This window comes from Alosa sapidissima, chromosome 1, assembly GCF_018492685.1.
Source record: "Alosa sapidissima isolate fAloSap1 chromosome 1, fAloSap1.pri, whole genome shotgun sequence".
NCBI classification, from domain to species: domain Eukaryota; kingdom Metazoa; phylum Chordata; class Actinopteri; order Clupeiformes; family Clupeidae; genus Alosa; species Alosa sapidissima.
The window spans coordinates 23,138,946-23,166,339 of NC_055957.1; the positions used below are offsets into that span (position 1 = coordinate 23,138,946).

Consider the following 27,394-nt stretch of genomic DNA (forward strand, 5'->3'; position numbering starts at 1 on the left):
TGAAGGATTAGCGAATTTTCGTTACTGTTGCTACTGCTAGCTTCACGCTGCTTCCACCACAACCAACCACCAACAACAGGTAGAAGCAAGCTAGCCAGCCAGCCAGGCCAGTTCAACCTCAACGCAACGCAAGCTAGAGACAAAAGAGTGACTTGACACACAGTATATACGGTTTATTTATCAGATATCAGATGAGCGTCACATTGATATTTCAAACGTAGCCTGACTGTTTCTCTCAACGAGGGGACACGCGGTCGGATATACAAGGTTGGTGTTTGATGTTTTCTGAAAGATTGAAGTTAACTTGCCAGCTAACCTTAGCGTGTACGCTAATCTTCAGTATGCTTCTGTTGAATCTGTGTTGACAACTTCGTTTGACACCAACGTAGGTTTACAAAATGTTGCTAAGCAAACCATCTCAGCTACTGATATACACAACGGACAGATCAGCGAATATGTTCAATTGATGTTATTAAATAATACCATGATTGAATTGGATTTGGCTTGTTAACCCAGAGTGAAAGTCCAGAGTTACCCTAATGTTAGAGGATGTAGAATGCTAGCATATAGCTTATTAGCTGTAACGTTATGTCATGAGGCTGGCCATGTTCGTCCATAATTTGCTTTTTAATGTATACAGATACTACTAATTGCATCAAAGCAGTCCTTGTTAGCTATATATCATAATATATGCATTGTCCAGCACAGTATGTAGAGAGATTGTAGGAGGCAGGTAGCACATCATCATCATTAACGCTAGTAGTCCGGTGGCATAATGAAAATACCGTTACCGAGGTGATAAAAGCACCAAATTTTGCATGGTGTTTCCTTAGGGTCTGTAGCGTAATTTTTTGCCTAGTAGCACTCGGAAAAAAACTTTGTGACATGTCATATTAGTATATCATTATCAATGAAATATGCTTACAAAAACAGCGTCATTCAGGTTCCTGTACAAAATAAAGTGTTCAAATGAATCTCAAAGTTAACATTTTATGTTTATTTATGTTTATGAACTTTTTACATAACTAAAGCTTCAATACATCTCAAAGTATTAGCAATATGATCTTTATTGGCCCTGTAATTGATAATTATGCACTGTAAAAAATCGGCCTGGCCTACATATTTTTTTAAAGGGATCACATATTAATCTTTACTGAAATTCAATCTTAAATTACAATATATAACAATAAGTGACAGTGACACTAAAGGCCATATATACTGTTGTTATGTAATTTATGTTGATACATCACCCCATCAAGTGACTATCCAAAACACACTAATCCGTGTGAGTAGAACTAGTGCTGATAGAGACAGACACAGATCTGTAGCTGGAAACCATACAGGTACCCTGTCTCTGCTATATTATAGAGGCTAAGCAAATGTGGCCTTTTTTAGTACTTTGATGGGAGACCTGCTTGGAAACATACGTTGATGCTGGAAATGGTGGTGTTAGTGGCTGTCCATTAAATGACACTCTCAGGATAATATCAACCCCTATTGCCTTTGTGATGTCAGGGATACATTTAACTGCAGGAAAGGGCCTTTGAATGCAACGGTGAAACAAACTCCTGACTCACTGTGAAAATGAAAGATTAGGGGGTTCCCTGAACCTCTGGCCAAATTCCCAACTACTGTACCTCACATTCCACCTCAGGCTGGTGAGAATTCTGGCACATAATGGCTGCAATGCCATTACCCATGTGAGTGCTAAATATTGGTGGTGCTTAGTGCAGTACTTTCAGAGCATAGTAAAGCACTATACGTAACATGTTTATATTGTTCTACCCACAGCATTAGTATAAATATAAATATATATACTCTTTTGATCCCTTGAGGGAAATTTGGTCTCTGCATTTATCCCAATCCGTGAATTAGTGAAACACACACAGCACACAGTGAACAGTGAGGTGAAGCACACATTAACCCGGAGCAGTGAGCTGCCTGCTCCAGCGGTGCCCGGGGAGCAGTGAGGGGTTAGGTGCCTTGCTCGAGGGCACATCAGTCGTGGATTTGCATGGGAGAACAGTGCCTAACCTCTTTCCTCGCCCACATTTTTCCTACTGGGTCCGGGTTTGAACTAGTAACCCTTCGTTTTACAAACCCGAAGCCTTAACCAGCAGGCCACAGCTGCCCCCAATTAGGGTGTTTTGGATAGTCATCTACTTGATGGTGTGATGCATCAACATAAATTACACAACAACAGTATATATAACCGTTAGTGTCACTTTATTGTAATTTAAGATTGAATTCAGTAAGGATTAATATGATATCTTCACAAATATGTGAGCTGGGGCTGTGGCATTCTGGAAATGCATTGCAATATACTTTACAGTATACTTTACTTGTAATGACCTAGTTAGGTGAAATAGAAATTTTCAGTAAATGCACTATAAGCATTTGTCTGCACAATTAGCAAATTCTATTCCAGATTTGTCTGCAATTTCAAGGCAATCGGTTTGCATGTTTTTTTTAAACTAAGGTTAACTAACAGTTAAGTAAGGTAAACTAACTAACTTCACAGTGTAGCAAAACTTGAGCAATTCAAGTATAGTTTGCTTTAAATGATCATGTTTACTTTTCCACCTCAACATTAAATTACTGTCATTTTAGGCAAGTAATCTCAAAAGTCAACAAAAGACAAAAACTGAGCTATACTTACTAAACATTTTAAGTAAGGATAGCTGCATTTTACAGTGAGTAGGCCCTATTTTGCATAATGAAAGAGAGGGAGAGACTATAAAGCCTGCCCTAACAAACAACTGATAGGTAGGTCTGCAAAAATATCACAAAGAGAGGCCCATCACTATGATTTACCTGGCATTTTCTCTCACTAGGTCTCGTCACTTTCTCTCTTTCTTACTCTGCATGTAGGCTAATCGATTTTCCACAATAACGATGTACTAGCGTGTTTTGATGTGAAAACGCATGTCCGATACGCAAAATGTATACAGGTTGGCAGGTCTGTTGCTGTCATAAGCTTAAACGTTGTGATGAATAACTTTGATTAATGCCCCCCATTAATACCTGAGCGCCCCCCTCTCTGCACCTCGTCCCCCCAACACTGTCCGAACGCTCCAGTTGAGAAACCCTAATCTATAGTTATGGGTTATGAGATGTCAAATCAATCAATAGCCTAATGGAATAAACAATGAAAATGAAAGAAAATAGCAATAATTAACAATAATGTCAATCAATCAATAATGTAATAACAGTAACAACAGCATGGTCAGACTACATTAAAGAGAATATCAATAAAAACATCAATTAACAGCCTAATGAAAATAAACAATACGATATAAACCATAACGCATAAGAAGCACTTAATGAACTACAGTAAGTGCTGAACAGATATGCCTTTAGACCCCTCTTGAAAGACTCAAAACTATCACAGGAATGGAGAGTGTGGGTACCTGATCTGCATGGGTTACCAGATCTGCATGATATGTCACAAAATACATTCTGATTGGTCTATTAGCCGTTGCATTTCCAGAATTTAATTGGTCAGAATGAGAGCACTGGGCAACTCATTCCACTAACATGGAACCGCTGCGTTAAAGATGTATCACCACTTGTCCCAGGTGTCTGCAAGGAATCTCAGGGGTTCAGAGGTGTCTTTCTGGCAAATAATACATAGAGCCCAGTTCAGCTCCATATTGAAGTCTCAGAAACGAATGTTATGTATAAAAGAACAAATTAATCAAGACATTCTGACCTGCAACATGTCTACAATAGTCAATAGGAAACCAAAATAACTAAAAGTACATCTGTACTGTCACACACAAATAGGCTGCATCACATTAAATCCTAACATAAAACTAATGACCAAACAGTGAACTCAGTAGATAGCTATATGAAAGACCTACTGTAGTTGAATTGAAAAATAAAAGAGGAAACCAAAATCTCTGCTTTTTAATAATTCCGCCTATATTATACAGGGCTTTTTGATTTTTTTTTTTTTAGGTATAAGGTGTCTTGGAACTCTATTTTACACTTATAATTTGGAAGATCTAGTGGCCTGAGCACAAATTAACAAAAGGAAACTCATTCAGTGGACTTAAAAGGCCATTAGCCTGAAAGTTTTACTTGAGAGGAAAAAAAACAAAAACGTTTTTCATGAATATTGTTTTTTAAGTGATGTGACACTAAATTTCAATATTTCAGCTGGGCTCCTATGCTGAAATCATTCAGGAGGCCCTAAAACAAGCTTCATGTAAAATTTGGTGCTTTATCACCTCGGTAACGGTATGACTTAATATGTGCACTATAGTTGTTACATGTTTTTCCACTGTGACTATTTGTCTCAATAACAACTTTCTAGTAAGAATGACAGTAACGTGAACACTGGGGACTGTTTTGGTGGTGTTTAACTCTGACCTCCAGTGGAATTCTAAACTGTCATATCTAATTAACGTTAAAGAACAACAACTTCTTTTTCAGGATGGATCCAGCTTTGCTTCGGGAGAGGGAGTTGTTCAAGAAGAGGGCCCTTAACACTCCTGCAGTTGAGAAGAGGCCAGCCCCCTCTGAATCTAGCTCTTCCAAAAAGAAGAAGTCCAAACCAGACAAGGAGGCTTCAGGATCCAAAAACAGTGCAGGTTAGATGAGTGGAACCTGTGTCTTGGCTGTTGTAATCTGCTAAATCCTGTCTGAAATGTTTGCCTCTTAATTTTAGTTCAATGTAAACAGCCTAAACATCATCACCACTAACAGATGAAGCAAAAATGTTTTCGCTTGTATTAACAAACTTGTTGATATCCGGGAAATGTTAGATGTTAGGCAAACCATGTAGAGAATTGTAAATGTGTAAAGACTTAGGGTACAAGTTGCAGGGATTTTAGAAGATTCTTATGGGAGAAATTTGTCACAATATAGAGTGCATTGTACTCAGTTGTGTTGTGTGTGGGAAAGTGTAGCCACAGACCTGTGATAGTGCCCATGCCAAACCCTGTCCAGTGTTAAAAACAAAACATTCCAATGACCACACAAGCATCAGGTCTGGAGCAGAAGATGGTCATTGCTTCCAACAATTCCCATTTTATTTAGTATGTAAATGAAAATTCACTGTTTACTGGGGGAAGTGATGAGATGAGCCAAGCTGTTAGAGTTAGTGTAATGGTCAAGGAAACGATTCCCTGGAAACCCTGGGCCAGGGATTTGTCTGGATGTCAGGTTGACCTGTGCCCCCAACCTAAAAATGGTTAAGCAATTTATTCACACATAACCATTCTGAATTTCTAGAGCATCGCTACCCACTACGTCCAGTTTGAAGTAGTTTTATGAGCATGGAGAAGATCAACAGCATATTATGGTTATGTTTAGTATTTGGCAGATATTAAGTATGTGGTCACAATGTTGCATAGTGTACATGCATTTTATTCCATTTGAAAACTTGCTGCAGAGATCACAGTATGAAAGCTTTGCTTTTTGAAGAAATGTATAATACTACCAATGCATCATATTGAATCAGCACCAAATGCAGATATATACAGTAACATACATTAGTTGCTTCTGATTTGTATATATTTTTTAATGGAGGTTCTTAAGGCAGGTGACACAATACAATGCACAAAAGTGCACCATATGGAATTATCATTAAGATCTCTACCCTTACCTCTGACCCAAATCTGACCTAAATGCAATTGTTTTATTTTTAAATCACGAGATTTAAATATGCACAAAACCAACCATTATAGCCCAATGCAATGTTCCCCGAACCATTCAAAGATTCTTATTTGGTCCACCATTCAGCTGTGATGACTTGAGCAAGTGAGTTTTACAGAGAATGTCAGTTTTTTTTTTTTTTTTTTTTTAAATGAGTTGAGTGTGACACACCTAGGGTTGCAAAATTCTGGGAATTTTCAAAGTTGGAAACTTTCCATGGGAATTAACAGGAATATACAGGAATTAACAGAAATAAATGGGCATAATATTAGTAAAAACAACCTCCTTCCCTTTGCAACCCTAGAGTAGACACACCCCCATCAGAATAAATGGAATTTTAGAGCATCTTTAATTGCAGAAAGGATATCTTACTTTTTAAAATGATACAGAAATATGGACTTAAAAAAATGGTTGACACCCGAGGTGACTCTCTGCTTGTGTCTGTTGTCTGCCTGTTGTCAGAGATTGTCAGATGTGCTTAGAACACAAAAGGTGTGGCCTGTGTATGTGTTTTTGGGGTGTGACCTGTGTGTTTGGGGTGTGACCTGTGTTTGTGTGTTGGGGGGTTGCGTGCTTCCAGCATAGTTCTCTTTGTAGAAAGCCACTTTTCCACTACACCACCTCTGCGTGGCTGCTACCCCCCATTCTCTCCATCACCCGGCAGAAGGTGCCAGGCTCTTGGCGTAGGTCGCGCACTGTCTTGCCTTTGGCAAAGCATCCGCAGTCCAGCAGCTCGTAGAGGAATGCCAACGCAGCAAGGGAGAGGACGGTGAGGATGAAGAGCATCAGAATGACGAAGCAGGCCACGTTCCAGCCATCGTGGAACGGGTACAGCTCTTGAACCTGCAGTACCACGTTCTTCAGCTGCGTGTCTGGTCGCCACGGCAACTCTGCCTCAGAGTTGTTCATGATTATCTGGTAGGCACAAGAAGAGAGATGATTTCATTCCTGAAAATCCCCTGCGTTTACATAGTAACAAAAATAAAAAAAAACAACGCCTGCAACAGTCCACAGTGCATCAAGCATTTTTTTTTTTTTTTTTTTTCAATTTGAATCACACCTGACACAGGCTCGAATTTCACCTAGAAGAGTAGAGGGCCTGACTCAACATCTTTCAAAGAAGAAAAAAAACCAAAGAAACAAATCCGCTCAGAGATGGGAGCACACAAAGCAAAGTGTGAAGACTGCATCAGAAACAAAGCAGTTCACTGCTGTCAAAGCTCATCATCCAAAGGCCAAACTCTCTGGCTGCCTCTCCCTGCACCAGCACTCCTGTTCAATTCTGCTCCCCATGAAGGAGTCCGTAGCCTTAGTCAGGTTGCACAGATTAGAAAGGCAACCATGGTACAGGAGTGGACGGGCTGTTTAGTGTTGGGTTACCTGGAAGATCGGCTTTAACCAGGTCAGCTGTGTAATGTGATCTGGATCGTCATGTATCATGGCCAAAAGACAGCCAGCTATTTTCACTTTTCTTTAAATGGACACATTTCATGCATCGAGATGACAAACAAGGCGGTGGATGAGCTGTAACATATTCAGGCAATAATGGGAACACTGACTTGTTATTTTGCAACATTGATTAAGTAATATGAATGTTGGGACCAAACAGTTTTAGCTTTAGTTTATGTTTTTTGTGGCATGAAAAGTCATGAAAATGCTGCCTGCAGATGATTCTTGTCGCTTGACCATCATTTTGGCCATATCTGTTGATCAGATATGCACATATGTTTGTTTGCTACACTCAGACCATGAACATACTACATCATTGTAAACATTGACATCTTTATCAATGACATCTGGTTATCCAGGTTCTCAAAAATCATAAATGACAGGACACCTTTTTTGCTTGCTGCCCAGTTTTTCCTCAGCGTTTCTGTTGCACTGAGATCATTCACATAGGCCTAGTAACCTAGTAACTGTAAACTCATAATAAAGGTTTCTCAGTGCATAGCTGTGTAACAGACTTTGTCTAAACCTTGTATGCTATGATGCACAATAAAGGCTGCATAGTGTCATCCCAAATTATATTTGGACCCTCCCAGAACAATAAAGAGCAGAGTCCACAGAAACCTCTTAGAAGCGGAGTTGATGGATCATTGATGTTGCTCTAGTGCTGTAGAGCTTGTAGCCATCAGTGGATGGCAGTGGATCAGAAGGAAGAGACAGGAGTGGGCTGTCTCCGACTGAAGTGGTTGCTTTTGTCTAAGCATTGGGGAGGTCTGAGCAGAGCACATCTGTGTTAGTGTCCATGATGAGTGTGTGTGTACCCATGCATGAATGTGTATCTCTGTGTGTGTCAGGGATGCACTCAGTGGCCTCTTAAGCTGGAGGCCATTTAGCCTCCACGCACACGCACACACACACATGCACATACACATGCACATTAGTCCTGCCTAGCCCCTCTTTGTAATTCTATAATGGAGGAACAGATGGGTTCCCTCCTCGTCAATTACTTCCCCTCACCCTTCAGCGTCTCCCATCATTAACCCTCTAAGGACCCCCTACATCCCCCACAAGGTGTGCCCAACTGAGCCTTACCGGCCAGCATCTCTTCTTTTCCTGCCCCTTCCTCCTCTCCTGCCCACTCCTCTCCTCTCTCCCTCCTCAGCCATCCTCCCCTTCGTCGGGGTGTCTCCAGTCTCTCCATCCAGACTGATCAGTGTCAGACAGGAGCCCCAGTCTCCTTCCAAACCCACTCATGTATTTATTAATGTGTCTGACTGTCTGTCTGCAGCAGCCGGGCTCCTCTCCCCTCAGCTGCTCACCTCTCCGTCTACAGGCAGGGCACAGTCCACAGACCCTGCTTCTTTCGGTCCAGTCAGCGCTGGCCTCTCTTTAAGAGCGGCGTCGCTTGGACAAGCTGTTGTGCTGCCTGAGCTGCTTTACAGCAGAGTGGAAATGCCCATGCATGAGCTGGAGTGGTGTAGTAGTGCGCAGCAGAATATTCCGCTCATTGTAAATCCACACATCCTGCCGCTTGTGTTGCGTGCTCAGTGTGTGGTGTGGTGTTCTGCTGCTCAGGGTGGTGTTTTCTGTAGAGATGTGCACGGAGCGAAACGATTTGAGCATGCAGGGCTTACCTGTGTGCTTGGAGTGAGGTGGGTGATGCTGATCAGAGCGGCTCTTGTCTCTCCTCTCGCTCGCTGCCTCTCCCTCCTTCCTTGGTGCGCTTCAATCCTGCACGCCTCACTGCCTGTTTGGAGACAGTGCTGCCACACCATTGGTTGGCCTCGCTCGCACACAAGGACAAAGTCCCACCCCTCAGCCTCAGCAACTCTAGGCAGCAGGTCCCGCCCACGTGATAAATCATTCATGAGTACCAGCCAATGGTGTGTTCTGATTGGCCAGCTTCCAGCTTTCCCTTCTCCGTTATCTCAAGCCGAGGGACAAAGTGAAAGCTGTAGCCACTCAGCAGTTGCCAAGAAGATGTGATATGTTTGGGATGAAGAATACAGTGGATAAAAGGGCTAGGAATCACAGAGTTACTCACAAATACCATTGCCCACGATAACAATGATATCACGATACTGCAATTCTGCAATACTCAATACATTGTAAAAGATTAATCTATGATGCATCATGATATCCGTGTGTAAATGAAGAGGAAGAAAAAGGCTGGATTTGTTTATTTGTTATTATTCACTGCACATTTGAATTGGAGCATTGTACATCAGTGTCTCCCACAGAATTGAAGCATTGCACATCAGTGTCTCCCACAGAATTGAAGCATTGTACATCAGTGTCTCCCACAGAATTGAAGCATTGTACATCAGTGTCTCCCACAGAATTGAAGCATTGCACATCAGTGTCTCCCAACAGAATTGAAGCATTGCACATCAGTGTCTCCCACAGAATTGAAGCATTGTACATCAGTGTCTCCCAACAGAATTGAATTCCATTTGCGGTGGTTGGTTTGCAGAATTAACTTGAATAAAACAAATTAGCATGATGTTAGTTAGTTTCCCAGCACAGAGATGGAAATGGAAGAAATGACAGATCTACCACCCACGGCAGGACCTCAGTGCTTGAGAATGAGATCCAGTTCAGTTTAATGTGCCCAGAACATGTGATGCTCTTCTCATAAACATGATTCCTACAAGCTAATTTTTATACCTGGGTCTATGCACAATTCATATCTATGTATGATAAAAATGCTTGAATGCAGATATGTTATTGTTTTACATCAGTCCTTACTGAAGCAATTGTTGACTCGGTTACAGAATACAGTTAATAACTGTGAAAATAATTGTAACCAGTAAAACAATTAAGAGTTGATTGTTACTAACAGAATAATTAAAGAACAGTTAACATGTTTTTTTTTATTATTATTTTTTCCCTTCCTCTCTCCCCCTCCTGTCTCTCCATCTCTCTCTCTCTCTCTCTCTCTCTGGCACAGATTCCAACAATGGCTCCTTTAACTTGAAAGCTCTCACTGGTAGCTCTGGCTACAAGTTTGGAGTTCTGGCCAAAATAGTCAACTACATGAAGGTACTGCTCCCAGTGTTACAGTAGACCATGTGCTCCCGCAGCTTTTCTGTGTTGAACGACTTGTTTTCAGAGCACAATATCCCACTCCACACAGTCATACACATGCATGCTGCTCAAATGATATATGTCTGATTATTCTCTTTTGCAGCCGTTTGACAGCTCTGTTCACTTGAAACAGAAGCAAAGAGCACATCTAGCTCTGCACGTTATGACGGATTTAGCGCTTGATGCTCACCTTATTTGCATCTCTCATCTTTTGTCCACTGATAAACTGCATAACTGCTTTGTGCATTAAGAGATGTCTGATACTGGCCTGCATGGGGGAATGATTAGGAAATCTGTTGCATGTCAGTGTTGTTTTATTTTTCTCTTCTCTCTCTCTGAAGTAAACATCTTGTTTACCAGCCAGTGCCAACCCGGCCCTATCTGTGAGTGAGTGTGTCACACCATAAGTGTGACTCATCCATATTTGCATAACGTCCTCCATTTCAGCGGGCTTTCATCAACACGCTCAAACTGATCACAGCTGCCGTCTCCCAGTGCCAGGGCAGCACACTTCGGAACCTCCGGGAATAACACCGGAGTGGCGGAGAGCATTAGCGCTCAGTGCAGGGGGCCGCCCTGGAACCGATCTGCCCAGTGGTCCTGCGCCATTGCAGTTAACCTGAACAGGACGCCTGTGGTCAGATGCAGTGGCAGCATGAAGGCCCTGTGCATGGGGGAGAGTCGGGGATGGGTGTGTGGCAGGACTGGAGCTCTCCGACTCTCAGATGGACAGAGGCCAGTCTGCTCTCCACTGTCAGCAAATCTCTTGTCCCTCTGAGAGCGTCTTGCTAGCCTGAAGTGACAGGAAGGCCTACCCCATCAGCCTTTGTTTGGTTTTCCATAAGGTTGCATGTTCCTTTTAGACCTAAAGAAAAGAGCGGGTGTAGCTTTTTAATTTTAACTGAAGCCATAGCAATGCTTTTGAATGTCATTTTATTTGTAGTGAGTTGACTGTGTGTGTGTCCGGGTGTGCTCTCTCTCCCTCTCCCACAGACGAGGCACCAGAAGGGAGACACACACCACCTGTCCCTGGAGGAGATTCTGGATGAGACCAAACTGCTGGACATTGGCATGAAGCAGAAACAATGGCTGATGAGCGAGGTGTGTGTTAGTTTGTGTGTGTTTGGGTGTGTGTGTGTGTGTGTGTGTGTGTGGGTGTGAGTGAGTGTGTTTGCTGCTTCCATCAGATCTCAGCCAGTAGGGGTGGCAGAGAGAGCCCTCTTGTAGAAGCTTTCTAAGAGTGTGTCACTAGTGGGAGCTGTGGAGCTATCTGTGAATGCTGCAGATGCTCCCTCATCCTCCTCTGTTGATGTTCCACTCTTCTTCCTTTCTCTCAATTCAATTCCATTTCAGTTCAATTGAATTGAGCTTTATTGGCATGACTGTAAGTTTTACAATGTTGCCAAAGCAGTAATGGAGAAAATTACACCAAGACTCTCTCACTCTCGGCTTCTGAGGGAACTTGGTTTGCACATCACTAGATTTTTTCCTGGATTATATTAGTCAGCAGTAAATGGCAGATCACTTTGTTCTTCCCCTTGCCCTCAAATTCATATCATCACTGGTGAGTACTTTGCACTCCTCCCCCTCACTCTCGCTCTCTGTCTCTCTAGGCTCTTGCCAATAACCCAAAGATAGATGTGAATGATGGGAAGTATGGCTTCAAGCCCAAGTACAATCTGAAGGATAAGAAGGCTCTACTGCGGCTGCTGGACAAACACGACCAGCTGGGTCATGGAGGCATACTGCTGGACGATGTGGAGGAGGGCCTGCCCAATTCAGCCAAGGCCATCAAAGTATATATAGATACACACTCATACGCACATTAGCCCAGCCTAAGGTTAGGGTTACCTAAGCCTAGCCCTAATACAACACAAATGGAAAAAACAGTGTAGATTTCCTAACACTGAGGATGGTGCAGTTGTCTTTGCGATATAACTCAGACACTTCAAAGAAAAACCCAAAGTCCACCTCTACAAGGTGCTTCTGTATTCAATTAGGTCCTTCTATGACTGCTTATAGTGCTATGATATGATTATGCCCATTTGAGGTTCTACAGTCACTAGTTTAACCCATGCTTTTTAACAAATCTAGTCCATTGTCCTTTCTAGGCTTTAGGTGATCAGATCATATTTGTTACAAGACCAGACAAGAAGAAGATTCTTTTCTTCAATGATAAACACTGCCAGTTTACAGTAGATGAAGGTACGTGGTCTCATCCTGCTGCTGTGTGTGTGTGTGTGTGTGTGTGTGTGTGTGTGTGTGTGTGTGTGTGTGTGTGTGTGTGTGTGTGTGTGTGTGTGTGTGTGTGTGTGTGTGTGTGTGTGTGTGTGTGTGTGTGTGTGTGTGTGTGTGTGTGTGTGTGTGTGTAAGCACATGTATACATGCCTTTGCAGATGCCCATGCTCATGTAGTGATGCCTGTGGGGATACTAATTCCAAGTAATAGCTTGTGGTGCTAACCCAGATAATGGAACATTGGCAAACAGTTTAGGACATAAAGTCCTATAGTGATTTACTGCTGATGATGCAGCTATGTGTTGATCTCCATATTTCTACAGAGTTTCAGAAGTTGTGGCGCAGTATTCCTGTGGATTCCATGGATGATGAAAAAATCGAGGACTACCTGAAGAGGCAGGGCATCACATCTATGCAGGAGACTGGACCAAAGAAAATGGTAGGCTCACACACACACACACACACACTAATCAACAGTTGTATCACATTTTTCACTTTCACTTTATGGCTCAGATTGCTGTTCAATCTCTTCTCTGATTGGTCATGCTCTGTTTAATCCTCTGTGATTGGCTTCCACAGGCACCAATTCAGAAGAGAAAGAAGGCAAGCCAGAAGGGAAGACGCTTCAAGACTCACAACAACCATCTGGCTGGAGTGTTGAAGGACTACACGGATGGAGAGCCCACCAAGAAGTGACCACACACGCACACTCGCTCCATATAGGGGGAACTTTTGATTACATGGGACTGAGTTTCAAGAGGATTATTTCTTTACCACATACAAAACTACACACACAGAAAGAAATAACAAAAACAAATAAAAAAAACAAAAAAACAAACAAAACAAAAAACAAGAAAAGTGGACATCATAAGGCACTGCCGTTTTTCGCAGAGTTGAGCTCAGTGACAAATGCAAATGTGAACTGTTGTAAATATTTTCTTTATTCTTTTAAGTTTGTTCTTAAGACAGTACAAATGATTCCGTTGATAGCATTTGATTGGACGTCTTTCTAGACAGATGATTAAAGACAAACATCAATTGCCGTTGTCTGAATTCTCCTTTCTAATGCAATACTGAAATTTATTTCAATCTGATTTGTTAAAGTACCTAGATTCAGGCTGCCTTTGTAGACCAGATGGGGTTAACCTGCTTTTTTGTGGTTGCTGGACTGCCTTGGGCCTTCCTAGCCCCAAGGAAATGTCACCAAAAAGCAGATCAATCTCAACAGCCTGCCTGGGATGCAGGCCCAGGGTTGGGCTTATGTTGTCAACAGGAGATAGGGAGAAGGAGAGGGTTGAGTGAGTTTGATATATACACTGTCTGCAGCAAGTCCTTTCCACAGTTTTGCTTGATTTATGGAAGCCCGAAATGCAAATATTCCCTAGACTTTGCTGTGCTTTATTTGCAATTGATTTATCCTTCCACATTCTTGGATAGCTCATTTTTCTTCAAGAAAAAACATCCAGCGACATCTAACCTTCAAGTGCTTCTCTCTGTACTGTGGGGAGAGGCGCTATATGGCTTCTCCCATTGAGACGGTCTAAGACATACAGGTGTCATTTGAATGGAGCTCAGGCTGGAAAGAGAAACCTGAATATGAAAGTTACATTTTCTACTTATGGTCACTGTACAAGTACAGGGTTCTGTTTTAATGTTTAATGCCGCAAGTTATTGTTGCTTTGTTTGGATCTAGGAAACACGTCATTTGACATTATCATAGTGAATGATCATCTTAGTGAGTTGAATCTGAATAAATACAATTTGTAATATTTTTGTCACAATTACTCCATTATGTCCTTAAATCCTTAGATAGCTTGACCAAATACAAATGCATGATCTAAATGAGACATACAAGGCCTTGACGGTGAAAGACTAAAAATGGTCATCAACAGTTTGATGTTGACCTTTGAGGCTGTACTGGATTTCCGTTTAAAGACAGGACTTCATATTCTCAAGGGAGTTGCGTCACTTTCCCAAAATACACTGCTGATTCTATTTTAAGATCCTCTATGTGACTCCCCCTTGACTTGAGAGATTAAAGACTACAAAATAAGCCAACCCCACTGGAAACATCATTTTCTCAAAGCCTGTTCATGGCCCGTTTCAAGATGCCACGTATTTGCTTTAATCTTTCACACCACACTTTCTCTTTACAGCTCATATTCTTACTCAACATTGATGCTAATACATAGTCAACCAGTAAATAAACACAGAAAATTCTACAAAGGAGTAATAGTGCTATACAACATACATTCATTACAAAAATATTATAATGGTTTTGTCTGTTTTGTCCTCAAAATATTGAGAAATGTTCACACTTTTGTAAAGTATACTTGTATCTTGTTTAATCATATGAACGAAGATAACAGACATTTTATTTTATGCATAAATAGTAAAAAGACTGTACAGTATAAAATTGGACAAGTGTTCTTTTGGACGGCCGTTTGATGTTTGGTTGAGGCACACTGCCGTTTGCATGTCCATGGAGACCCTGTTGTTGGGAAAAGTCATGTGATCGGTTACCATGGCAACTGAACTTGGGGCCTTGTATCAGCACATCAACAATAAATAGCTTCCAGGAGTGACAGTAACCAAAATATTCAGCAGTTGCAGTTACTGAAATCCTTTAAAGAAGTTCAACAGTGACTATCTCGTACACAACATAGAAATCAATATGATCCCTTAGTACAGTCTAACATCAAGGGAAGTCTGTTTGAAACTCACCCAAAGCCAAAAGATCCTTTAAATCAGGAAATCTTCCTTTTTAATTATGAAAGCTTTAAAGGACTCTGTCGTAACTGCAAAGAGCAAAAAAGTGAAAGTCAGCACACCATACTAGGGCAATATTAGAGTTCTCAGTAGTGTACTTAAAACAGTAATGGGTCTTATTAACATCTGATCTTTCACCCTCACTGAGTGTAAAAACTGAGTGCGTCCAGGGAGCCTGAGGGGTATACTACCAAGCGAGGCTACTGGGTCAAAACAATAAGGCACTTCAGAAGCTAAATATGCAGTAAAGCGTTCTTTTGGAAATCAGCGGTTACTCCCAAAGTTACCGGGGTAAGCCAGTAACCTCTCTTTGTAGTGCACCCCTCTGATGGGGAGGGTGGGATGCACACCTCTGTACACATAAAACCCTGATAAAAAAAAAACCTCTTTAGCAAATGAGCCACACCAGTCAATTATGCATACTGCATTCAGCTCCACTTCAACCAACTTTCCAGCACTGAGCAGGCTGCTTGAGCCGAGAGTAACCTGCTCTACGGCATGGAGACCAGGCATGCAGGCATGAAGGGCCAAATGAAGCAGATGAGCTTGATTGCTCATTAGTGAGTGGGTAGGAAGAGGTGATTAGAGGGTGATTTGCATGTTAACCGTGGGCTGTGTGAGTCGGAGGATGGGGCCGCGCGCGCTGCTGTAATGGGCACATGATGAAGCACGGTGACCCGCCATTTACGGAGCAAATTGTTCCTGAAGGTCCCTGTTTCCGTTCCACACCCCTCCCTCTGGGAGGCTCACACAGGGCAGATAAGGAGGCCCTGCTCATTTGTCCTTAATTTCTCTCTCTCTCTCTCTCTCTCTCTCCCTCTTTCTCTCTTTCTCTCTCTCCCTCTTTCTCTCTTTCTCTTTCTCTCACTCTCTCCAGCCCCTCCAGTATTCCCTTGCTCTTTCTCCACCCTCACATTTGTGAAGGAAGCTGCTGAAGCCTTTGGTCACACCAATTAACATGCCATCCCCTGGTCCTCCTCCTCCCAACTCCCCCAGGCACACACGTGAAAGCCACACCATCACAAGCACAGATAATGTGCTCAGCACTATTCAGAGCTCCAGTTCATGAGAGCATATAGTTTCCTCCAGCAGGTAGAAACACTCTCCAGTTATTAAAGCCACTGAATTTGGACAAACTGTCTCATGAATAGATTATCATGACCTTTCTAACCATTCTATGCTATTCCATTCCCATACATGGAATTCCCATACTCCTGCACTAAAAGGAAACTTCAATAGAGATGTCCAGTGAACAAAGCGTTTAGTGTAGGACTAGGCTTAATTTTATGAACATGAAGCTGAACCTAAATGTGTAAGGTCTGATATTCATATGGAAGAAACATTGAATGCATGGGATTATGTGGGAACATTTTTTGCCTTCAGAAATGACATCTATTCTAGAGGCACATCCTTTTTGACATTGACATTTTTTTGTTTCCATTCCACCACAGGGTTTCGGGACATCAGCGATATCTGTGCTCTCTTTGTTTCAAACCGTGATACAGGATGAGAACTCACCCTCTCTCAGCAGAACTGCCTGACCTTCCATCCCTGTGAGGAGTCGGCAGGAGGGATCCAGCGAACCTGCAGAACACACACACACACAAAGAAACAAGGTCCTTGGCTTCCCCCCCATATCTTATGGTTCTGTGTGTGTGTGTGTGTGTGTGTGTGTATATGTGCTGTATACTGGACTTACCAGACAGAATTTATGTTAGTGTGTGTTAAGATGACGATAAAAATTGTATGTGTGTGTGTGTGTTTGGACGTATTACCTGTGTGTGCACAGCAGACGGGTAGCTGAACGTTGGCAGATTTGGGCTAACCTCAGAGGGGTAGAGTGTGTAGGGGGACCAGACCTCGGGTGCAGCTGAGTAGAGGATGGGAACAGACACATCATCTAGAAGAGAGAAAGAGCACCAGCAGTGGAGATGAGGCAATAGATACTATTCAATATTCACATACTGAACACGTGTATCGGATCACATATCAAATATCACTTCAACTTCCTCAGAACCCTCTAAGTGCTCAGCAACGGAAAGAGTCCGAAAGAACAGAGATATCATCGGGAATGCTGAGAACAGCATTAACACACATGCAAACATTTAAAATAGCCAGTACAAGTAGGTCTGTGTGAGAGCTGGGGAAAGGGCATGGCAAACACATTTTACATGCTGCCGGCTCCGGCTTCTCCTCTGTTATCTAAAGCTGTTTACAAACCATGGTCAAAACATCAAAGCGGAGGAGGGGGTGGCACCGCCTTATGTTTTTTTAAAGTTTATCTTGTTGGATGACGTTCTGTTTACCCCCACTGTCCACTCAAGAGAGGTCAACTTTACTGCCGCAGCGTGCAGCTTTAGTAGGAGATGCATCAGTATTCTCTCTGTACTTCCCAAAGTGAGAGTAATGTTAGTAATAGCCATGTTTATGGTTGTTAATAGTTATTTATTCCACAATCTAATTGTTTTTATTAAAGACAAGCTATTCTAGTACATGAGAGGATGTCATTGTGATGACGATATCCTTGGTCAGTTAAGACCATGTGTGGGCCTACTCACATGCATCTCTGTTGATGAACTGGAGGCCGGGGCTCTGCTGGGGCATGGATGGGTTGGGTGTTCCCACTAGTTTGTTCTTGGCCATCTTTGTGTTGGCCTTGGCGAATTCCAGCCTTAGGGTCTGGGGAATTTCCGGATCAAACCGAACCCCCTGCATATGACACACAAAGGTCCAGGTGTCACTTTAGCACTTCACACCAACCTTTGGATTTCTCTACATTACAAAAACAAGATCTACACCTACACTTACATGTACACACTGGTGTAGTTTTCCGCTCTCAACTACAAATGTAAGAATCTCTGCTCCTGGATACCTAAAGCACCTCCTGAACTACAATAAATATGATGTAAACTCCACATACAGACTGACTCCACAGCTACCTTGCATATAAATACCTAATACACATTATCTTCCCAGCAACCCTGTCAACACGCTGTGCTGAACATTAGACTGAGCCTCTGCAGAGAACCATGTTTTTGCCAGGAGTGTTTTTTTTTCCGCTCCCCTGATCTGACGCCCTTTTAAGCAGCACAGCTCTGCGAGCAGAGGTTTATTTCCACTACAAATCTGTGACACGGTGAGTGATCAAAGTGCGTAGCAGCGGCAGCGCAGCGCTGGGCTGCGTGCGCGGGAGCGGGGGAGCAGGTGTGCTCGCAGGGCTGGGCTCGGCTCAGCTCAACTCACGTTCAGTGCGTTCTTCGCTGCCTCCGCTTCTGATCTGCTGTCGAAACTAACAAAGCCCACGGGCTGCCAGGGAGAGAGACAGGGAGAGGCAGGGGCATGTATTAATAAATGGCTGTGAATCATGGATTATGTAAATAATGGAGTTCAGAAAGTCAAATTTGGGCTTTGTGTTATGGACTGTGACAAACACAAATGTCCAGTAAGACTCTTGAACCGAGATTGATTAATAGGATCTCTCTTTGTGGCTTGGTGATGTGTTCCTCTACTTACCTGCTTAGAGGTGAGCTTGATCAATGACCCTTCGTAACCCTGAGAAACGGGAATGACACAGAAGACATATTATTTAGTGTGTGGAACACAGTGACAACATATGTCCAACATATGTCCATATGTCCAATTATGTCCATAATGGTTTATCCATTATGATTCAGTGACACAAAACCCCACATCCACTGAATATGGCGACACTACTTAAATATTGTAACATTTTCATGAAATAAAAGGCATTTATTTATACTTGATAGAAAGTCTTGAGTGCACATGTTGGTGCACAGCATATGTAACTGTTGTTTTTGAGCACTGATCATTCTCCCAGCTTGAACAACTTACCTTAAAAGGCCTGAAGAGTAGGTAAAGCTCTCTGGGTTTTATGTCCAGGGGCAGCCCACTGACAAACAATGTCCTGACCTTAACAAAAAGGCTACCATAAGATTTCATCTCACAATCATTAGATACAGATGCACAACTGTGAAGTTGGAGTTAAATGGAGAAAAGGGGATTCAAGAGACACAAGATTTGTGAGACCAAAGTGGGTTCATGGAATCCCCAATCGTTTAATAAACCTCACCTCCCCACACAAATGAGTAAAACCACAGTTGCTGTGACCACGATACATTGAAAACATATGCTCCTGTGTTTTGCGCCCCACTTGAGCCAAAGCATTTCCACTTCAAATCACGGTGAAGAGGACGGACACAAACACTGATCCAAATATCAACTTGAATATCTCACTCCCAGAGTGGACGGGCCATCCATCAACTCCACTGACACATTTAACTCCAAGAGTTATAGTATTTGCTTCAGTGCTACCGAATTCAACACATCTTTTGTTCCAGCCAAGTTCAAAGAGATACCATGGTGTCATTTTTAGATCAATGATGCCAGTAGCTCCTGAAGTTATGGGGCCCAGGTGTTCACACACACAATGGAATGGCTCAACAGACAGCTGATTTGCCACAGATGGAAAATACTCTCACTATGACATCTTCACAAACAATAAACAGGACGACTTGCATTTTCTGACTTAAAATTAAAACAATTAGGCCTACCTTATAAATCACTTTGGAAAAACAGCATTTAATATAGTCGGCCTATTTCAGATATAGATTGAGATTTAGCCTAGCCTACTTCATTAGTTTTGTGTAAACAAATAAGAAAGTAAAAAAAAAAAACATAAGGGACAGACAATAACCTACCTCTTCATCGCTGGCTGTAAATTCATTTCCATCGGTCTCCTTCTCCAGAGCGAAGTTATTCATTTTCATAAGGAGATGGACAGTCGTACGTGCGGCGACCGACACGAAGCAGTAGAGGACAGTGCAGCCCTGCCCTGCCCAGCCCAGGTACAAACGCCGCGTTCAACTCAAAGTCGTCATCAGCTGCAGGAGAAACCCAATGAAAACTTGCATGGGAGGAGGTAGAAAGTGTTGACAACGAAACTATCAGGCCAATGACACTGCTTCCAAACACATCAGTGATAATTCTCCGTGATAGTGAGAAACATTTCCCCTTTGTTATCTCCCAGTTAGCTCAGCGAGAGGTGCCGCCGATGATATCATCCTCACCACAGCAGCGCAACTGTATGCTCGTCGGATACTGCTTTTCATTGGGGGCTGGGAAGCAGGACGAGGGGTGGGGACCAAACCGGTGGCCATGGTATTGCGTTTATGTAAATGGCTACAACTGCACTGGAAGAGGAGGGTGTGTTAATCATTTGAACAGCAGTGAATTATCTCAAAATTGCCACTTGATCTCGAGTCATAATGATGCCAAAACAGCATTCCGACCTCACCGAGCCCCTTGCCAATAGGCTAAGGAACTATTATAATGGCCAAAGTCTGCCATGTTAACAATCACTGCTATGTATAGTGTTTGGGTTTGTGAGCAGACAGAGGGCTCAGAAAGATCAACAATGAAATGCAGTCTTGTGTTCAGCTGTTTAGCACTGGGACAAACTGGCATTCTGGAGATGAACATATTTGGCAACGCTGTGTCAGCATTATATCCTCATCTTCAACATGGCATACAGATTAAAAAAGCAAGTTGTCACTTCAACTGTTCAAATCTAGGCACAGCAACATTATGTGACTGAATTAAAAGGAAGTCAGCAATGTGACTGAATTAAAAGAAAGTCAGCAATTAACCCCCCCACCCCCCACCCCACGCCTCCTCCCCTCCATTCTCAGGTGGCTAGGACATACTCCAGGTCCAGGATGACAGGATTCATTAGGCTAAAATTGTGAAAGGTTGGATGAATAGTCATTTTCATACATTGGGCCATTGCAGGGTCCCGATTTTAACCCCATCAAAATGCGCAAGAGAACACTAAAAAGTGGTTAAACTCTCCCATCATTAATATAACAATACAATCTTAGCAAAAAATATAAAGGAAATAGATGCTGTGAAACTACAAATAGTCAAAACAATGTCATGGCAAATGTGTGCGGTAAATTAATCAAAACCAAAGCAGTCCAAAGAAATATTGTGTGCGAATAAGTACAAGTTTTGGCCAAGCAGTGTATGAGCAAGACAGACCAATTCTCTTGAGTGTAGAGTTGACTGCCCCCCTCATTCTCTCCCCATTTGTCTCTAGAGAGAAGTGTGAAGAGAGGAGATGTCACAGCTGCTCCTGACAGAACTGCATGCTAACGAGGAGTGTACAGTTTGTCTGCACACATGTGTGTGAACACCCTAACCTATGCCCAGGGAGGATTTTACTTTATCAGTGGGCTTGTTTGCACACATCTAGCCAATAGCTAAAGTGAGGAATGCTTTTGTGTTTTATTTGTGAACACCTGCTAACACAGATACCCCCACCCCACCCCCCTAAGGTTCTGCATAGCTGAGAGACTGAGAGGGAGCTGGCATTGATGAGGGCCAGAGCTGGTCCAGGATCAGTGCTGTGTTAGGGAAATTGTTATGAAGGAAGGAATCATACAAGGAATCATACAATCATACAATTATCTTTATGTTGGACAGAGGCGGACAGAGTACACAGCTTCATTACTTGAGTAAAAATACAGAGACCCTTTGCTAAATTTTACTCAAGTATAGTAAAACAGTCAGATGTCTACTTAAGTAAAAGTACTGAAGTACTTGTTTTTAAAAGTACTTGAGTATCAAGAGTACAAGAGTAGCCTACATTTTCTAAATATTGCATTACTACTGCCACAGTGCTTACATTTATGTACAGAAACGTCCTACATGGAATTGTGAAAAATGTTAATGTTAATACCTTGGAGAATGTAAAAGGAATTGAAAGTAAAATCAAGTCATTTTCATCTTTTTACCATGTTGCCAGGGATGGGCAGTATTTCTAATACATGTATTTAAAATATATCAAATACAAAATACTATTTTGTAATTAAAACACTTTGAAGCGAAAACCATCATTAACTTGTTTAGAAAATTGAAATCTGGCGAGGTGGGGCCACGGGTTGGCACATTCCCGGGATTGACCTGCTGCGTGTCTTCATCCATTGTTTCGTCTCTTATCTAACCATGGAGTTGACTTTGGCGGAAAGCTGAAGGTGATTGCTGATAGGCTGTCCCAATCAGTGGCGCCTGCACAATCCAATCACGTTTGAGAGGGAAACAACAAATTGAGGGTTTCCGAGATTTTTCTTTTTTCCTTTTGTTTAAAAGAAGTAACGGATACTCACGGTTATGGATAGAAATGTAGTGGAGTAAAGAGTACAATATTTGCCTCTCAAATGTACTTGAGTAAAGTCATGAGTACTCCCCAAAAATGATACTCGAGTAAAGTACAGATCCCTCAAAATTGTACTCAAGTACTGTACTCAAGTAAATGTACTCCGTTACTGTCCGGCTCTGATGTTGGAGTATGTAGGATGATTTCTTATTGGAATTCTGCCTACACACCTAAGCGTACAGTACACAGACACAGACACACACACACACACTTATGTACTCCTGTCTCCCACAGATGTGGTGTTATTGTGTCCAGTGTAGTGGGCTAGGGATAACAGTGTGACCGCATGGTCAGTGCCTCCCATTTTCACACACAGATTCACTCGGCAGCGGAGACCCTGCAGAGAGGCACAGGAAGAGTATGTGCTCAACCTTTGAACCACGGATGGAGTCATTTGGACCACTGGGTCCTGGGCTTGACAGGCCATGGAGGACGGGCCATCATGCAGAAAATAGCCCCTCTCTGATGCTGCTGTTTCCCCCGACTGGAGCACCTGCAACGTCTCTCTGCCGTTACGATGACAGCACAGAGCGAGACAGGGCACGGTTAGGCTGGACGTGTTGGCTGTCCTGTATTCCCATGCCCCAGCAGACTGAGATATAATAAACAAGCAGACAGAGAGAGAGAGAGAGAGAGAGAGAGAGAAAGAGAGAGAGGGATGAGGTGGGGGAGGAGCAGACCTATAGTGTTCTATTGCAGAATTCCAAAGAGTTGACATATGTTTCCATAATGGTTAATCATTTCAGATAGGAAATGAAAGTCTTTAACTAAGCTTTCCTCCTCACTGCACTGTGACAAAATGTGAACCGTGAACCATGATGGCCTATCAGTCCTCAGCCTGACTGCCTCCCAGCTGAAAGGCAAACTAAAACAAACCCATGATAGCAGGCAGTGTTTTTCCTCTGGGAGTTAGATGAGCTTTAAGGAGGGGTGAATAGCTCTTATTTTTCTGCCCTGTGCTACTTTCTGGAGCAGTAAATTCTGCCTTTTAGGATATGTGTTTGTGAAATGACTGAGTGCTATCCTTGGTGTTTTTCTTCAAAGATTTTCACTCTTGGTCCCAAATGTGTGTGGGTGTGTTCATACCCAAACAAACAGAGAAGAAGCAATAAATGGAATCTGCGTGTAGTGTCCACCATGACAGCTACCAAAACCCATGAGTAGATATACCAAGTGAGTGGGCATTCTGTTTATATGGCCACCAAACTACTAGTCTATGCATCACAGAATCCATATGCTGAGCATTAAAGTACAATTCCAGCCCAGGCCAGCGCAGTGAGACCTCAGTCCATATAAGGCAAGGCATTTCAGCACTGAGTTATTGCTGTGATGTAGAATAATATTTATAGTAGTTCAACTCACCATTGCTCTCTCTCTCTCTCTGAGCGTCAGATCATTTACTTTGTTTTCACATTTCCTGAGAGCCAATACCAACAGCAGGTTCAATACTATCTGAAATACATACATTTATCCTAAGTTTTACAGCAGAAACATATGCTGATAAAACCAGGTCACTGAGTGCATTAACTCTGAAGCACAGGCTACCAACCTGAGCTACTATGTAAAATGAATTACAAAAATATATCTGCAATATATATTCTTAATCACAGTTGCATTTTTTTGCTCTCAATTGTAAGAGGCTCTTATGTTCCTCTCTGTCACCACCTTTCTCTTGTTCCTTGTCCTGGCCGTCATGCTGAGCTGAGATCAAACAGCCAGTGAAAATGGTGATCCCAGTTGTGTGAGATCCATAGGTCACCCTTCATGCTACCCAAGGATGCAAAGGCCAGCTGTCAGAACAACATCATCAGCACCCTTGGGACCTTTTTTTCTCTGTGACACTCACAGCATGTGGGCCAAAGCTGGTGACCTCACACTGACTGCTGGGTGAAGAGACAGAAGAGCTGTGCTCTTTGCCTTTGGAGATTGGTGACTGATATATTCAAAGGAACAACCTTATATTATCTCAGGTAAGCCATTATACATGTGGAAACCTTTTACTGACATCACTACCCGTTTCTTGTACTGAAATACATTGAAGATGGCTTAGCAGATCTTTAACCACCTTATAATGGAAAGACATTACACTCCATGGGTGTATGGCTACATCAATATATATATATACTGTATATTTGATGATGACATGCATGCTGCTAACCAAATATTTAGACAACACACTGCAGCTGCTCTTCACAAAACAGAAGCAGCTATGACGTGAAGGGGCCCCAAGAGCGCCACACTGTGACCAGGGCAAACATTACAGCAGCCGGGGGTTACATTATGGAGCTTTAGTACAGACACCACATAAACTGTACATAATCTGGATATTTTGACTGAAATAACAAAGAACACATGGATAAACAGGTGTCACACAGACCTTAATTTAATGACAAGAAAACTGTACAAAACAATTCAAATAGGAATGTGGAATGTCTATGAGGCTGGAAACAATAGTTGCCTACTGAAAATTGTTTAATGAACTACCTTTACAATTACTGATGTTACTGCTTTAGTGGTGGATCAGTATACTTCAAGAAAAAAGCCCAGAGCTCAAAACGTAGCTAGAGTGATGAGTGATGTGAGCATAGCCCTATTCCATGAACTCTTGAGCACATCGGGCCCTAATTTTAAAGATGGGGCAAACTCTGTCACCAAGCAAAGTTCTCGTGCATGAACTGTGGCTGGTGTTATCTTGCCTATTACATTTGATTTTGCCTATTAAATTAGTTTAGTTTGCCTGAAGGCTTTGCTGATCATTCAAATTAGGGCCCATAAACATTCTGGAGTGTCACTCTAACTGAAGGCCCAGTTCATCCATTTCTTTACCTGAAGGGGATACAATACTTGTGCACTTCATCAATCATGTTTCCTTGGTTAATTCTTGCCAGAAGATTTGACTGTCTTTTTTAGATGGTGATAATTTGGAAGAATCTTCATGAGGAAATCAAGTTGGAGAGTCTGTGGCTGCCAGTCAATGTGAGTGATAAAGAGAGAATACCATTAAATAAAAAAATATATTTGTAATGATGTTCTAATGTTCTTTATTGCACATACGTTATCACAAGTACAGATTTATTTCTTAAAGTAATCCTTGTGGTCAGTGTTTTGAGAGGGGTATAGGTACCTGTGGTTTCTCTGTCTGGATGCGGCGCATGCAGTTGGAGCCGTAGATGACCGTATTCTCTGGGATGACCTCACATGTGTTCACCTGGCAGCATGCTCCAATGATGCAGCCACTTGTCAGAATCACATTCCTACCAACATCAGCTACACACACACACACACACACACTTGAGTGACTTTCAATGCACTCTGTCATCATTGTAACAGGTTTTTTATCATATAAATGTCAAATGGGTTATAAAGTTCTATCCAAACCTTTTGATTCAATTACATTATTATCCCCAATCTTCAAAGCCTGAGAAACTGTTGAGTCAGTGGTAAGAAACATAACTGATCTTAGGACATGTAATGGAAGGGTATGAGATGGTTTGCAAAAGGATACCACATCCAACTTCAAAGACATTGTTGATGCCAATTGACATGGTTTTGGGTTCCACATCCTCGGACTCTGGCATGATATTCTCTGGATAGCTGAAAATGTATGTCATATCAACAACAACATCAACATATTCAGTGCAAGTGCAAGATGGAAAAGTGGCCTAGTCTACTATGGCTAATTTACGCATGATTCAGACTTGTTTACCTGTTAATGATTAGAGCTTGCTCCTCTATCAGGTTCCCTTCACCAATTATTATAGGTCCTGCTTCGGCAATAATGCGAGCTTTCGGATGGACCACTGTGCGGGCACCTGCCATCATCCAGAACCACCATAATAATCACACGTACGGAAGAGCTATATAAATGTGTAGTTACACTGTGACTGACACTTGAAATGCTGCAAGACATAACACATGTCTTCTGTGAAATAAGGAATTCGAACACAGATTCCTCCGAATGCAAACAGACGTAGTAGCTTACCTATGGTGACATCTCCTCTGATCTCACTTTCCACACAGACCACTGCACCAGCCGCAATTTTCCCACTGAAGCGACACACAGACAGACAGACATGGTAACGTATTCATGCAAGCAGACAATCTAAACAAGTTACCTAGGATGCACATGTGATATTCATATTGGAAAGTATTTAGCCTGTAATCAATAACTGCTCAGCTAAAGCTAATTTGCTAACATTAGTATGCTAAAGTTTATTAACAGAACTATTCAACATGAGATGCTCTATATCATGCATCACTAAGTACATTCTGTTTAATTAGTAATAATTACCTCTTCAGGACAGTTTGCTGTTTATCAGCCATTTTCACATCAGTAGCCTATGCTCAGATTGTGAACAATCATTGGTACACTCATATCTCTCTCGACAATTGATTTAACGGTCTGCAGAACAATTTTGAGCAAACTCGTCAATCGACTTTTTATGTCTTTTGAGCTGTGCATACAGGAACTTTCGCCACCCACAGGTTATTTTTGATAGTGCATTTTTATATATAAAATGTATGCTGTATCACACAGGACCTTACCATCCCACATCACAGACAGAGACAGTGGAATATTTGGCAAGGTAGTTAGGCTATACAATAAGACAAGGGTCAGTTGGTAGGGTACATTTTTATCCTACTAATATCTGCTAGAAGCTTAGGACTACTTAATAGACAGAGTTAGTCTGTTTCTTTTAAGATGTTCCTCTAGTATGCTCTTTAAAATTTTAAGCACAGGGTTCTCTTTTTCTTTTTTTTAATTTATTTTCAGAAAGGATTGTAAATCCCCACTGGACTATGGCAGTTCTGGCGCTTAATTAGCAGGCCCTGAACATGGTGTGGTAATTACGGGGCTTCAGAATGATGATCATGTCTCGACTCGCTGGGTCTGAGTTGAATCTCAGCTCCTCTGTCACTAAGTCCCACAGGGTCGCTGTCAGCGACAGTCCCATCGCTG

The 27,394-nt window shown here is 42.2% G+C and overlaps 4 protein-coding genes across 7 annotated transcripts in view; 1 reads left to right on the forward strand and 3 right to left on the reverse strand.

Moving 5' to 3' along the window:
• Positions 1 to 58: 58 nt before the first annotated feature.
• gtf2e2 (general transcription factor IIE, polypeptide 2, beta) lies at positions 59 to 13,473 on the forward strand. 2 transcript variants are annotated; one of them, XM_042095342.1, is made up of 8 exons: positions 59 to 267; positions 4,432 to 4,595; positions 10,058 to 10,149; positions 11,188 to 11,295; positions 11,808 to 11,990; positions 12,306 to 12,399; positions 12,755 to 12,870; positions 13,011 to 13,473. In XM_042095342.1, exons 2-8 carry the CDS (start codon positions 4,439 to 4,441, stop codon positions 13,125 to 13,127), a joined length of 867 nt encoding a protein of 288 aa, XP_041951276.1. In that variant the 5' UTR covers positions 59 to 267; positions 4,432 to 4,438; the 3' UTR covers positions 13,128 to 13,473. The 2 variants fall into 2 exon arrangements, with proteins under 2 accessions (XP_041951276.1, XP_041951267.1); XM_042095333.1 differs by having other exon boundaries at positions 4,438 to 4,595.
• smim18 (small integral membrane protein 18) lies at positions 5,094 to 8,951 on the reverse strand. Its single transcript, XM_042095397.1, has 2 exons — positions 8,742 to 8,951; positions 5,094 to 6,576 (listed from the first exon to the last, which is right to left on the reverse strand). The coding sequence occupies exons 1-2, from the start codon at positions 8,880 to 8,882 to the stop codon at positions 6,274 to 6,276; spliced, it is 444 nt and encodes a 147-aa protein (XP_041951331.1). The 5' UTR covers positions 8,883 to 8,951; the 3' UTR covers positions 5,094 to 6,273.
• A 1,313-nt stretch (positions 13,474 to 14,786) lies between the features above and the next one.
• On the reverse strand, positions 14,787 to 20,303 carry LOC121711603 (RNA-binding protein with multiple splicing-like). Its single transcript, XM_042095357.1, has 9 exons — positions 19,919 to 20,303; positions 19,053 to 19,130; positions 18,714 to 18,752; positions 18,444 to 18,506; positions 17,759 to 17,909; positions 16,976 to 17,100; positions 16,719 to 16,784; positions 15,156 to 15,229; positions 14,787 to 14,922 (listed from the first exon to the last, which is right to left on the reverse strand). Exons 1-7 carry the CDS (start codon positions 19,985 to 19,987, stop codon positions 16,725 to 16,727), a joined length of 585 nt encoding a protein of 194 aa, XP_041951291.1. The 5' UTR covers positions 19,988 to 20,303; the 3' UTR covers positions 14,787 to 14,922; positions 15,156 to 15,229; positions 16,719 to 16,724.
• A 4,498-nt stretch (positions 20,304 to 24,801) lies between these two features.
• The window catches only part of LOC121711609 (dynactin subunit 6-like), a 6,327-nt gene continuing 3,734 nt past the window's right edge, over positions 24,802 to 27,394 (reverse strand). Inside the window, exons 2-8 of one of the 3 annotated variants that reach the window (XM_042095376.1) lie at positions 26,726 to 26,811; positions 26,417 to 26,481; positions 26,141 to 26,246; positions 25,940 to 26,028; positions 25,813 to 25,860; positions 25,559 to 25,701; positions 24,802 to 25,398 (exon numbers count right to left, since the gene is read on the reverse strand). In XM_042095376.1, the coding sequence (XP_041951310.1) occupies positions 25,309 to 25,398; positions 25,559 to 25,701; positions 25,813 to 25,860; positions 25,940 to 26,028; positions 26,141 to 26,246; positions 26,417 to 26,481; positions 26,726 to 26,757 (573 nt within the window). In that variant the 5' untranslated portion in view covers positions 26,758 to 26,811 and the 3' untranslated portion in view covers positions 24,802 to 25,308. Of the gene's footprint in view, positions 25,407 to 25,558; positions 25,702 to 25,812; positions 25,861 to 25,939; positions 26,029 to 26,140; positions 26,247 to 26,416; positions 26,482 to 26,725; positions 26,837 to 27,394 lie in introns of those variants that run through there. The other 2 variants (XM_042095368.1, XM_042095385.1) reach the window with 2 other exon arrangements.